Source organism: Ursus americanus, chromosome 14, assembly GCF_024610735.1.
Source record: "Ursus americanus isolate L20-20 chromosome 14, mUrsAme1.1.p, whole genome shotgun sequence".
Classification (NCBI taxonomy): domain Eukaryota; kingdom Metazoa; phylum Chordata; class Mammalia; order Carnivora; family Ursidae; genus Ursus; species Ursus americanus.
Window position 1 is genome coordinate 58,239,359 of NC_142140.1, and position 14,454 is coordinate 58,253,812.

Here is a 14,454-nt window from a genome sequence, read left to right on the forward strand (position 1 = left end):
GGGAATCTGACTCAGTTTCTTCGCGACGCTTCCCTTGTGAGGCGCCCGATGGGGATGCGAGAGAAGGACTCGGTGATCCTTACGTCCGTGGTCGGGTCGGGGCGAGGGCCCGTGCGCCTGTACGGTGTTTAAGCACAGCTCAAGAACTGCTGACGTCACCGCAGGGAAGGCAAGGTCTCCCTGAGTTTTGACCGGACCTGACACCGCGAGGCCCTGCCCTCCGTCCCACCCCGACTCCTCTGGCCTCAGGTCAGACGAACTCTGGGTCCCGCACGTGTCCCTCTTCATTCTTCTCTGAGACTGAATAATCCCCGTCCTGTGTAGACGCCGCACTCTGTTCACGCATCCATGCTGGTGGACAGCGGAGGGCTTTCCCTCTTCTGCGGGTATTGAATAGGTTTGCACCCAGCACTCATGCACACGATCTGTTTCAATTTAGGCAGGACCGGGATACTTGGGTCACACCGTAATTTCGTGTTTAGAATTTAGAACTGGTTTAGAAAAAACAAACTTTTTTTCCACATCAGCTGCCGGTTTACATTCCGATCAGCCCTGCACAAGTGTTCCAGCTTCTGGACGTCCTCACTGACGCTTGTTTTCTGGATTCTGGATTCTAGCCATCCTAGTGGGTGGGAAGTGGTCTCCCACCGGTTAGTGACGTTGAGAATCTTTGCATGTGTTTATTATAGCCATTTCTGTGTCATCTTAAAAGTAGTATCTATTCAAAGTGTGGCTCAGTGCTTAATTGGGTCGTTTGAGTTTTTGTTATTCAGATAGGAGTTCTTTATGTATTCTGGATAATGAAATCTTATCACATGTGATTTTAAAAATATATTCTCTCATTTTCTGAGTGTCTTTTCACTCGTATTTTTTTTTTAAGATTTATTACTTTTATGAGGGGGTGGGAGGGGCAGAGGGAGAGAAAAAAATCTCAGGCCGACTGCCCACTGAGTGCGGGCCCGTCTCACGGCTTGATCATATGTCCCAGAATTCCTGTCTGATCATTCGAGGTGATAATTCACCAGCAGTGTAACTAGCATGAGTACTGAGAGTACACATGAAGATGCCCTAATCTAGGGCTGGGGTCACCATACAGATGGACTGATGCATAGGGGCTTCTTTGGCAACAGACTGAAGCCCATTGTTCTAAAGAGTAACCTGTCCATCAGGCATGAATTCAAACCAAATACCATCTGTTTCCCTTCTGTTTTCTTAGCAGTCCCGTCTTCCAATTCTATCTCCAGATCTCCCCCATCCTGGATCAGATTCTGTAATCACAAGTCCACAGCTCTGGGTTTTCTACCCAGCCCCACTGTGTCCACAAGGCCACTGCTTTAGGCTGTCATGCTTGTGGATTTTCGCTGGGAACTCAACTGCCTCAATGTGAACACTTTGCCAAAAACAAAAGGCAACCCTAGCTTAACATTAGCCCAACCTCCAGGATCCTGTATGTCTCCTCTAACATATAAAAATTCCTTAGGAAACTTCCTCTCTACCCACCAAGATCTATGTTAGCAATCATCCTCCAGGGTATGGCCCACTGATACACACCTGAGGGTCTCCTGACTAAGGTGTTATTAGACACTAATAAATGACCTTTTCCTAACCACAGCTAGACCCTCAAGGTCCTGGAAACCTTGGTAGCAAACTCCTTAGACACTTATGCTACCCCTAAGCCCCTCCCAACTTAAAAGTATATAGTCAATCACTCCTCAAAACCCTATTGGAGCTCTTTCTGCCCACAGCTCCTATCACCATGCTTAATAAAACCACACTTTTTGCACCGAAGACATCTCAAGAATTCTTTCGTGGGGCACCTGGGTGGCTCAGTCAGTTAAGTGTCTGCCTTCAGCTTGGGTCATGATCCCAGAGTTCTAGGATCAAGCCCCACGTCGGGCTCCCTGCTCATGGGAAGCCTGCTTCTCCCTCTCCTCCCTGTTCATGCTCTCTCTCTCAAATAAATAAAATCTTTTTTAAAAAAATTCTTTCTTGACCATTAGCTTCCAGATCCCAACATTTCATATCATTTTGGCACCGAAATATGGAGCTTGAGTCTTCCCACCTAGACTCCAAGTCCCGGTGCAAACTTGGTAATTTCTCTACTCTTCCTTTACGTCCATGTCATCAAATTTTCAAGGAGTATGGTCCTTTGGGGAAACATTCATGTCTACTGCCCTGGCTGCAATCCTTTAGCCCATGGCTACTGTTTGGGGAGGAGAAAACCTGCCTCTTGGCTGGAAGTTAGTACCATGGCTGGAATGGTAATAAGACCTAGAAACTTGATGCCCTCTCTTTACTCCTGTCATTATACAAAGTTATCTTGGGCACGGGACAGCCCCCTAACTCACCAGGACAGTTGCCGATCTTAAGACTCCCGTGTAAGGTTTTATCCTCGTTGGTCTAATGTGATCCCTTTCACATCCCTGTTCTAGCTACTTCTGGCCACAACGCCTTCGCCCAGAGCTGGCCAAAACCAACAACCGATTGAATTAAAACTCAACCAGGGAAGTTTCCTAGGAAAGGTGGCCGTAAGAGACTACCTGTGTTGGAAGGTTGCTTAGACCATGATGGATTTGTGTCTTTTCTGTGTCTTAAATTTCTAATTTCCCCTTGTGAAACTTCTCTAGTGTTTTCCATGGCAAACACTACAAATGGCAGGTTCTTCATGGCACAGCACAGTATTACGGTCCATTCACCGGCATCCATTTGTAGCCTAGGATGGGATGCGGAAGTGGGGGGACACGAGCATCCCTCTTACAGGGCCTTCACAGCAGGGCGGTGATCAGAGTGATTTAAGGGAGGCCTCGGGTCACTCTGACACCAGGAACTTCTCACATATCCTGCGTGGCACCCCACCCCAAGAGCTGTGTGAGGGAAGGCGGTTTTGGTAATGGACCTCTGTACTTTTCTAGGAAAATGGGATCATCTTTTTCGGTTCTCAAGATTTCTCCCTGGAAACGATTCAGATTGCAAAATTTAGGAGAAGACTGATCTCCTGTAACACTACACGGCCTCAGTATGATCTATCAGTTGGATCTCTTCTGCAAGGAACAGGGCAATCAGATAGAGGTACCCAATGTCCAGGCCCTCTAGCTCTGAATCAGGACCTGGGCCTAAGGGCCTCTTGTGGAATGCGTTTGATTACTACCCAAGTTAATAAACTCCCTCCTGACATATTGGACAATGATGACCTAAATAGGCCAGGTTGCTGGAGGCACCACAAGCCATCCCGAAGGAGAGGCATGCCCTCTCTCTGTTCCACCTCCTAATAGATGTGGGGCCTTCTCCCTCATTCATTTCCCAGGTTAATGGCTACAATTGGAGCCAACTGTGGTTAGTTAACCTCAGGGCAATGACTTTGGGGAATATTCCCAACTAGCTACTGAAACTCCCTTCATTTCAAGGAAGTTCCCAGTCTTCTCCAGTCCAACATGGACTACATATTTCCACATTGGTGGAAAAACATGGTGTCTGGTCATCTGTCTGAGCTGATGAGGCTGAGAACCAGCAACCCTCATTCTCTGCCCTCTAGCAGCACGTCACCTCTTCTGCCTCCCCCTCCTCGTCTATACACCAGCTTGGGTATGGACTGCATAACTGGTTCCCATACCATGCTCAGTGCCTCCAGCACCATCGGCTCCTACTTCTATCCTTGCTATCCAGGAGCGAAGAGCAGCCCCTTGGACTTAACACCGCCCACTTCATATTTCCCCACAGGTGCCCCAGGTAAAAACATTGACAGTGGGGAACACAGTGATTTTTAAGTGGACCCAGGTGGAACATAATTGGGTATTGCAACTAAATTAACGTTGGTTTAATCTAGACAGATAATGTCTTTACAGTTATCAATATTAAATATGAAACTTATATTCTACCAAGATTTACTGAAGGTCAAATAAGCTTGTGATTTCTGTTGCCATTTATAAGCCAAAAGATGACTCAGGGCCACCTGGGTGGCTCAGTTGCTTGAGTGACTGACTCTTGATTTGGGCTCAGACTATGATCTCAGGGTCCAGCATCAGGCTCCTTGCTCAGCGCAGTCTGATTTTCTCCCTCTCCCTCTCCCTATGCCCCTCCCTGTGCATTCTTTTCTCTCAAATAAATACATCTTAAAAAAAAATACTTAAAATGATGGTTCACATTGTTTGACTCCCAAGTTTTCATTGGTAATTGTTAAAATAGCTTTCAAAGTCCTTGATAACCTGACACTTTAAATTTTGCTTGGATGGTAAGTTGGATTGAATTTATTGGACATCTAAGTCTTTTCCAAATGAGATAAAATCCTAACGCACTGATTACTGTAGATAGGTTTGTGCTTTTGGCTTTTTGCAGAAATGGAGGATATTTGGGTCTGCTGGAAAATGTGCGTAGTGCTTAACAGTATTCATAAATTTGCCATCTACAGACCTCTAGCGTTAACAGGTCACAATTGGTTACTACTTTGTTTTCTTCCAAGGTGGTTTCTAACAGTTAACATTCTGCTAAATGTAACGAAGACTGATAGAAATTGGGGAAGCAGCTGTGTATGTAGAAAAGTAGGAGATACGTACGGAAGATATGAAGAATAGAGTTTGTTTTTGTTCTTGATTTTTTGAAGGAAAAAGAAAGTAGTTCTGCCCTCAAGTGAGACTGGTTATTTGGAAAGAAATGACTTTGAACAATATCTGGATGCAGAGGAACGTTGTAGAAAGTTTGTGAAGGGAAATCTTTGAAAAGGAATTTTATGTGTGGTGAAGATGATCCAAGATTGAACGAATGGGCGATGATGTAAGATTGAAATTCTGCCTTCTGTTAAAAAGACAAACTCTTCTTGGATTATTGGTCTGTTCTTGATAAGAAAATGTAAATGAAGTTGTTTACTCTTTTGTCTGCCCAGAAAAAAACAGTTTCCATATTTTGTCTTCATCAGGTCTTTGATGGAAACTAATCCTATTAGGCATGTGCTTTAAAACTCCCTAAGGTTTTAACAAACGTCTCCAACATGTAAACTATAAAGTCTTTTTGAATACTTGGGCTTGTTATTTGGTATGTTACATTCTGGTATAAGGACATGGACATCATTTGGTATTCTGACTACTGAAATGCTGTGTCACAGAAATAACTGAATTTCCTCGTCAACTGCATCATAATGAACTCTCAGGCCATTAATAATGTCCATTTCCGAGTTTTTGTCATTTATAATTGTTCCCATGCTCTTCCAAAGTCTGTTTCATCATCAAAGAGATTCATAAAAAGGGCTTTTGGCAAAGACAGGTATTTGATATCTTTCAGATCCTAAAACTGAAATGGGTAAGAATTCTGGGAATTCGAAAGCTGTGTCCAAACTGAGGGAGAATTAGAAACACAGAACGAAATGAACTGAAGAAAACAACCGGTTAAGTTTTGTGACTCTTGTCTGAAACATTCCTGGTTCTCTACTGTTTGCTCTTCCAGACTTAAGGAAACTTTCTCTTAAGGTATCTATCACTCTCAGAAATATGATAAAGTGTTCATTTCTGAATGAAATGAAGCATTTAACTTTTCTACCTGAACCCCCTGAAATTCAAAAAGTCTCAGTAAGTATTCTTTCTTCCATGGCAATGAGTCATTTGCATACGTTCAATAAGAATCAGTTCTTCCTGTAACAGGACACCATCGGGAACATTGGTTATCTTCCCAAGCCTTTGACTGGAATGTCATATTTGACAGAGACGTGCGTAGACTCACATATGACCAGACAGCTTTAAGGAACTGAGGTTGACTTTATAAAATGTGGAGCCATACAGCCTCTTGGGAATGTTGGCCCGACACCCTGCTTACAGAATTCCCAGGAGCCTCCCCAGGTGAGTAAAGAATGTCACCTCCTGGCAGGTGCAGGAACCTCAGAAATGTTCTGGGGACCCTGAGAAGAGGAATTCACACAAATCTACAGGTATTACAGGCATGTCTGATGGCAGATACGTGGCTTGGCTTCTGTCCTAGAGAGGATACTAAAAGTTCAATCTAGATTCCATATAAAAAGTTCCAGTGAAGCAATTTTACAAGATTTATATGGCCAATCACCATTCTTACTGAACTTATGTAAATAATCAGGCCAAATTTGTTAAAACTGGACTTGTATTGCAAATGAGTTAGTCTTGATTTGGCCAATAATCACCCAGGAAATGCGGCTGATTTTAGAGAGTAAAGAAAAATCGTGTTTCAGTAACACACCTTTACAGATGTTAAATTCTACTTCTGATTGTCTCCGAATGTTTGTTGTTTGCCTAAGCTAGTCAACTTGAGGTGAAGTTAAGAAAAATATCCACAACAGCTCATGAACAGACAATCTTCTTGTTATTCTGGGAGGATCGTAACAGTACCCGAGGGACGTATGATTGTCTGAACAGCTGGAAAGTGGAATGAATCCCCCAACAATTGTGTAACTCAAGGAATCCTTGACCAATTCTGTGGCTGGAAGGGCAAAATCACTCCTTAAGCCAGAGTGTACTCCACTCCACGTGGTTAGCTACAGTCTGATGGAGCTAATGGGTGGCCTCATTATACTTACGATTGGATTGGATGATGCACTTGGGGATGCCCCATGTCTGGAACAAGTCTTCTCCCACTTCCCAGTGATTCCTCGTAATTAGGATATTGGTTAGGCTAGACCTCAAACAAAGAGGGCTTCTCGATGGTTTTACCCCTTAGCCATATTTGTCCCAGGCATTGCCTCTAGTGATATAAAACTGCAAGTAGAGGCTTCAGCCAAGCATACAGCAGCCACCTGAACCAAACCCAGGTATACACTTGATGGAATATATCAAATCCGGGATGAAGAGTTATGGCTTAGCACCACAATGGGAAAGTTAAGCCAGAAGGCAATTGTAGGCTGGGGAAAAAAGAAACCATAGTTACAACACGTGAACAAACGGCACACAGCAGTTACGATGGCTATCATCAGAAGTATGTTCACAAATTATTGTTCTCCAGGCCACTGATGGGTTTGCTACTGACTGGACAAGCAGGCCCAGAATTATATGGCTGGCTCCCAAGAGGGCCCAATGGCTGTGCGGCTCTAACCTGTGGTATCTTGATATCCACTGATATACACCTGAAGGGTCTCAGGACTAACGTTTTACTAGACAGTAATAAATGACCTTTTCTAATAACAGCTGGCCCAAAGTCCTTGAAACTTTGATACCAAATTCCCTGGAGACTTATGCTATCTCTAAGTGCCTCTCAACTTGAAAATACGTAAGCAGCCACCCCTCACAACTCCAGAGCAGCTCTTTCTGCCCGGGTCGTGTCCCTGTGCTTTGATAAAACTACCCTCTTTGCACCAAAGACAATTCCAAATTCGTTCTTGACCACGAGCCTCCAGGCCGCATTTCATTCCTACCTGCAATTGTGCTGGCCTTTGGACCAACTCCTTTTGTTTCTGTATAGAGTGGTTTTTAAGAATTGCTCTTTTTGTTCTAAAGACAAAGCTTAGAAATGGGATCTCAGACACTGAAATGCTTTGAGGGCTTCCCCCCGCCCCCCACCCCGGTCCCCATTCTGCGGTGCCCTCTGTCGTTGTTTAAAAGCTAGGTCTCTCCTGGGGCGCCTGGGTGGCACCGCGGTTAAGCATCTGCCTTCAGCTCAGGGCGTGATCCCGGCGTTCTGGGATCGAGCCCCACATCAGGCTCCTCTGCTGGGAGCCTGCTTCTTCCTCTCCCACTCCCCCTGCTTGTGTTCCCTCTCTCGCTGGCTGTCTCTGTCAAATAAATAAATAAATAAAATCTTAAAAAAAAAAAAAAAAAAGGCTGGATCTCTCCTCACACATTTCTAACTACATGGACTAACTTGACCAGGACTTAGCGTCAATGGTCCTTATGGGGAATTTTTGGTCTCCCCAAACTGAATCTTATCAAAACTAAATTGGACAGCCATGGCTCTACAATTGTCAAACTCAGGATGCTTATTTCAATGGGTATTTTGAAGGTTCCAAACACTATCAGGATCTGATGCTGCTTCTCTGGAAATACTACTTCTAAATTAAGAGGCAGACCACTGAAAGGTGTCAAAGTGACTTCTGATCCTCTGTCTCCCTTCCCCATCTTCTTTGTCTCCAACAGGTGGCAGCCACCTGGTGTGCAGACCAGACCTCCAGGGCCTTCTTCCTCTCCTCCCTCTGCCCCATCCCCACCTCCTGTGTACCCCTGCCCTCCTTCTTGAAGGTTCCTTTTCCTGATTCTCTCCCGAATCCTTCCACAGGCTGACTTGGGGATCCAAATAAACCTCAATTTCCTGCCTTCTCCTAAAAAGACTAAACTGTGAGTCAGAGTTCGCATTATCCAACGTGACTGAGGGTCCCCACAGGTGTGCCGAAGAATCTGGTAGTTATTCAAGCTTATCAGTCTGGTTTCTCAGATATTTAACAATTAGCTCACATGCTTCTTGGTGAGGGCCAGGCCAAACACTGGATGAATCTGGCCTGATAGGAACATCTTAAGTATTAGGGGAACAGCACGTTTATGCAGGATTGCCGTAAACTCCCTGGAAATACTACTGAGCAATTATACTATCTTCCTTTCAGCCTGCTGAGTGCAACAGAATTCAAATTTTTGCACACAAAAACCTGATGGGCATTTTCATGATTACGCTGACTCCAAACTGCCTTTAAAGATATTCTCCATTTTCAGTTACAGCATATGAAACAAAGTTTTACAAACCTGCACTTTCTGCTATTATTACAAAGAGCCAGGATATCGAAGAAAGCTTGTTGCAAACACAAGCGCTCTAGGCCCCTGCATCCCCTCGGCCGCACATTCCAACATTCTCCTCCTTCCCAGAGACAGGGCTCTGAGGAACTACAGGGGCTCGTCCCAGTCCTCCCTCTTTTTTAGTATATGTGCTGCCGAAGCGAGCACCCCAGTCCTCCCTCTCAATCAGCCTGTGGAACCACCTCCACATTGGGAACGCGTCTCCGTCCTTGTTGACGGAACTACACTCCTGGTGGCCAACTCCCTGATGGGAAGCAGCCCCTGCCTACAAGGACCAGAACAGCTCCAACGGCGGGGGCCTCTTGAAAGTCTCCACAGCTTCCTGTCTCTCAGCCTATGCCCTTTGTCTAGGCCCTTGGAGAGATACCTTCTCCTTAGTTACTTCTCCTCTATTCATGTGTGCACCTGACGTTTCTTAGGAAAGTAACATGGCAGAATCTGGTTCCCCCCAAACGGGCAAAGAATTGCAGAATTTGGCAGCAGTAACCAAAACAGCCAACCAGGAGAAGGAAACGACCCCACGGCCTCTTTTCCATGCTGTCTCTGACGGCACCACAGCAGAGACCGGCGACACCGCTCACTTACTCCCACTGGGTCAGCGACCTTGTTCTTCACGGGCAGCACGTCCAGCTGGTATCGGCAGAATCCACAGCATACCTCCCATCAAGATAAAACCGTAGTTTTCAAAACCTCTTGGCAGAATGAGACAATACTCCATACATAAAGAAGCCCTCAGGGCATCAAAGCCATGAGAGAAGATTAAAAGCCTCAGCATCTCATGATCCCCTGCACTATGCCCTGTAACACCCCCGTTTTCCTGGTGAGAAAGCCCAACGGCTGACAACGAAAGTCTGTCCAGGACCGCGCAGCAATAAGCAACATTTCCATCCCTCCGCACTCTGTTGTTCCAAACGCCACAGGCTACTGACATCCGCTGCCACTAGCGCCAACTTTCCACTGTAATTCATCCACGGAGTGCTCTGTTAGTATTCCAGCTGGTAAGTGTAGCCAGTTCTTTCTTTCACTTGGATAATACCCATGGACAGTCATGCCCCAGGGACCCACAGAGTCTTCTGTACTTGTGACAAACCCCTATGGCAGCTCTGGGTGGCAGAGTTTTCTGCATCTCTACTTTTTCAAACTATGGAGATAATTTCATTCTCGGCCTCCCTTCAATGGGAGGCGTCATCTACTTATTAAAACTTTTGGCCTTAAAGGGACATAAAGTCTCAAAAAATTAGAGTTTGCATGGACTCAAGATAAATACTTAGGGCATCTGATCTTGGAATGAGACCATACTGGGATCCAGACAAAACCCCTCATGACTTTTTAATGCTGACGCGTCATGTTTTGAGTACCTGTGGCATTTTACATCATTCTTCTAAGGAAGAAAGATTTTTCATAGTTTACTGGTGGGTATTTTTAAAAGGATAAAACTGATAAATATTATCTTGGGTGTGCCACTGCAAATTCTTTTTCTTTAAGATTTTATGACTATTTATTTTACATTAGCTCTAAACAGAATGTGGGGATCAAACCCCCAAGACCAAGACCAAGAGTTGCACAACCCACTGACTGAGTCATCAAGCACCTGCAAACTCTTTTGAAGGTACTGAGACACCAACACTTTTCCGTTTGACGTTCAACCCAATAGGATGAGTTACACACCCTACTTTTGCCGAGGGTAAAACCACAAACATTTGGTCCAATTGGTATGCCTTTGGGGTACCTCGGGACTATGCAATATTATGGAAACCATGAAATGTAGTTACATCCAATGTGGATAAAACTGAAAAGGCTCCTATGTCCAAAATTTACCATATACTGTATTTTGGCAGGAGTTCCGTCTCCTATTAATGGCACTGTGCACACCAGACTTGACCTTCGGGGGCCAGCAGAAAGGACCTCATGGATATTTCCACCACGATCACTGATCACGAAAAAAATAAGCAATCTTGAGTCATGGTCAAAAGGCATGTTCTTCCAAGTCACATTTAGAACAAAACCAACCACAGACACCAAAAAATGACTCTCAAAAGATAAACCAACATCAGAAATTTAACAACTATTCATCCAATAAAAAGATAAGACTTACGTGAAAACGTGTGTTTCAATATGAAGACTGAAATGTGGAGGGGATACAGAGTCAGGAAATTCCAGTATTCACGACAGACAACAGACCCCTCCCACAGACACATTCTTATCGACCTGAGTCCAAGAGACATTGTAATGGAAAAGAGGTATGTTTTACGTAACCACGTGATTACTTCAAGTCTGAGATGACAAAGTGTATGCTGTACAGATGTAGAGGACAAAGGAGGGCACTTACCACCATTAGTGTTCATAACAGTGACATGAACTGGGAATTAGGACACTTCCCGCCTCTATTAAGGAAGAGGCACTTGCAAAAACAAAACCAAGTTTGTAACAATGAAACAATTTCTGCCCATTGACATTTTCATGAACAAAATACATAAAGCTGATACTGGAATATTTACCAAAATTGTGTCCATTCAGGTTTGTCTCCAGGTACTGGCTTGTATTTTAAAAACGATTTTAGGGAGTATTAAGTGCTTTCCCACATTGTGTCTGTGCTCGCAGATGGATGAGACACCTGAAGGCATTTCCACAATTCTTAAGTTCACAGGGTTTCACATCACGGTGCTTTCACACACGTCCTCAAAGAAAGACGGACAACTGAACGCCTTCCCACAGTGTGGAGATTCACACGGTTCTGCCCCGTGTCATCACACGTACCTGCAGGCATAAGGGACACTGGAAGGTCTTACCAGAGCCTTAGGTTCAAGGGATACTGTCCACTGCGATTTCTCACGTGTTCTTGAAGGGAGCGGCGACTAGTGAAGGTCTCTCCCCGGCGTGTTTCTTCATATGCACTCGAAGGGATGAGGAAAACTTGTACGCTCTCCCACACTCCTTGCATTCATAGGGTTTACTTGTGATGTGCGTTTTCAAATGATCTTGAAAACACTGAGAACGACTGAAAGCTTTCCCACACTCCATACACTTAAAAGGTCTCTCGCCAGTGTGTGTCCGCATGTGTTCTTCCAGGTGTGATGGACTGCTGAAGGCTTTGCCACAGTGCTGACATTCATACGGTCTCCTTCTAGCGTGTGTCTTCATATGTACTCGCAAGGATGCAGTACAGGTAAAGGCTTTCCCACACTGCTGACACTTACAGGGTCTTTCTCCACCATGCGTCCTCATATGGGCTTGTAGGTTTCCAGTAGAGGTGAAGGCTTTCCCACACTGCTGACATTTACACCGTCGTTCTGCACTGTGTGTCCTCACATGTGCTCGCAGGTTTGCAGAAGACTTAAAGGACTTCCCACACTGCTGACATTTAAAGGGTCTTTCCCCAGTGTGTGTCCTCATATGGTCTTGTAGGCCTCTCTGAAACCTGAAGGCTCTGCCACACTCCTTACATTCATAGGGCTTCAGGACATTGTGTGTGGCCATGTGACGTTCAAAAGGTCGATGCTTTCTGAAAGTTTCACCACACTCCTTACATTCCAAGTGTCCACCCTGTGTGTGCCTTCTCACAGTATGTATTGCAAGGGTGTATTGACGAATGAAGGCTTTCCCACAGTGCTGACATTTATAGGGTCTCTCCCCATTGTGTGTCCTCACATGTCTTTGCAGGCTTGAAGTAGACCCAAAGACTTTCCCACACTCCCTACATTTATATGGTCTCTCCCCACTGTGAGTTCTCACATGACGTGTAAGATTGGAATTATAGGGAAAGGCTTTCCCACACACGTCACACTCATGGACACTCCGTCCACAGTGACCCCGCACATGACCCTGAAAGGATGAGGTGCGACTGAAAGCTTTCCCACATTTCCTGCACTCTAAAGGTTTTTTACTACCGAAACTCTTCAAGTCTGTCTTTGACGCTCTCCCAGTGTCCTGGTGTTCGTAGGGTTTTCCGACAAGGTCTATGTCAACATGAGGGCTGTGGCTCGAGACACAGCTGCAGGCCGGCCCACATTCCGCACAGGGACTAGGTTTGTGACACCACTGCTGAGATGTTCCTGGATTCTCAGGGAAAGAACCATCTCTGAAGGCTTCCCTACACTTAGCGCATTCACAGGATTTCTCTCCAGCAGGACAATCCTCAAGCACAGTAAGACCTGTAGTCTGGTTTACGGTTTCTCTGCACCGATTACCTTCATTGCTCTCCCACACACGCTCCGCCCAATGACTTCTGGTCAAAACAGGAAGGCACACTGTTAGGGAATAATGATTATAACCCAGCTCCTTACTAATGACCTACTGATACTTATTAGTCATTATTTGACTACATAATGGCCATTTCCAAAGAATGGGCATGTTTGTGGCACTGTCTCCACGGTAACAAAGTGAAACAAGCTTAATGCACTGGCTGAGGACTCAAATATAGTCATAACACTCTGGGTTTCTCAGATATAGTTCTTCTCACCACTGTTTCCAACTGAATTAGTTTTCAGAGGATCAATATCTAGAATGCGCTCATTGAAAACTTCACCTTGTGAAAATTATCATTATACATTTACTGAGGCGTGCTTTCAGCTATCCTTTGATTTCAAGTTAGTCTCACAATCTGCCCAGACCCGTCCTTCTCCTGCGGGAGTGTCACTCACCTCAAATGCCCTTCCTGGGTCTGGGTCTGATCTCCGCTGCTATGAAATTTCCCATTTTCTCCAAAAACAGAACACGAATCATTTCTTGCAAATAGGCCTGTTTTCTCTTCACTGGGTAGCTCATTCTGCAAAACACTCCACTGAGGCCTTGGTGCGCTCCTTTTATCCTGACTGGGACAAACTGCAAAAATTGGTAGCGTAGTTTAATTTCTTGGGAACGATCTGATGTTTGAAGGTACGAAAATGGATCCTATGTTGACTTCTATTCATATACTGATCCCAAAGTGGAAATGAGGTTCATCAGGAAGAACAGATAAGCGACCAAAGAAAAATTCTGAGGATCCTAGTGATTTGGGACTTTGGCAGTAAGAGGAAAAGCGTATGAAGGGCAGCCCGTTTACTCAGAAATACGTCAAAAACGATGGAGACTAATGTGGAGATCGGTATTATCAGAAAGGAAAGCAGAAAGGAACTGGGCAAGACACACACATCCGCACCCTACCTCTGTAAGAGGAATACAGAAAGGCTTGCCACGTGGGTGAGGATGGATGAACGGTCCAACTTGGAAGCCAGGTAAATGACAAAATCACCCTTCTCGAACAAAACTGAGTCACGTTTCTAATGGACATGTGCAAATGCATTCCCTTCTCCGGAACCTGGTCCAACCGAGGCTTGGTGGACTGTTCTGAAGGCACAGGGCCCCCTGTGAAGCCTGCCTGGACTGCCCCACCTGCCCCTGGGAGGTCGGATGTGCGTGCGGCTGCTGCCCAGCCCCTGGAGAACAGTGCAGCATGAGGGAGGATTTGAAGGGTAACCAGCAATCTGGAGGATGGGCTCTTACTTTTTTCACATTGCTTTGGTATATTTGGAATCTCTACTGTTTCCATACGAATTTTTAAATCTGTTGCTCTAATCCTTTCAAAAATACTATTAGTATGTTGATGGGGATATCACTGAACATGTAGAGTGCTTTCTTTATTACATGTCTTATAGATTTCAGAGTACAGGTCTTTCACTTTCCTCGGTTACATTTATTTACTGTATTTTATAATTTTTGAAGAAATTGAACATAGGATTGTTTTCTTAAT

At 44.9% G+C, this 14,454-nt stretch overlaps 2 protein-coding genes across 2 annotated transcripts in view; both read right to left on the bottom strand.

Moving 5' to 3' along the window:
* Positions 1 to 14,454, bottom strand: part of LOC123793972 (uncharacterized) — a 64,786-nt gene that overhangs the window by 32,009 nt on the left and 18,323 nt on the right. The gene's annotated exons all lie outside the window — the stretch shown is intronic.
* The window catches only part of LOC123793973 (uncharacterized), a 75,899-nt gene continuing 72,131 nt past the window's right edge, over positions 10,687 to 14,454 (bottom strand). Inside the window, exons 4-5 of the mRNA XM_045800079.2 lie at positions 13,367 to 13,547; positions 10,687 to 12,951 (exon numbers count right to left, since the gene is read on the bottom strand). Coding sequence (XP_045656035.2) covers positions 11,556 to 12,951; positions 13,367 to 13,547 — 1,577 coding nt within the window. The 3' untranslated portion in view covers positions 10,687 to 11,555. The remainder of the gene's footprint in view (positions 12,952 to 13,366; positions 13,548 to 14,454) is intronic.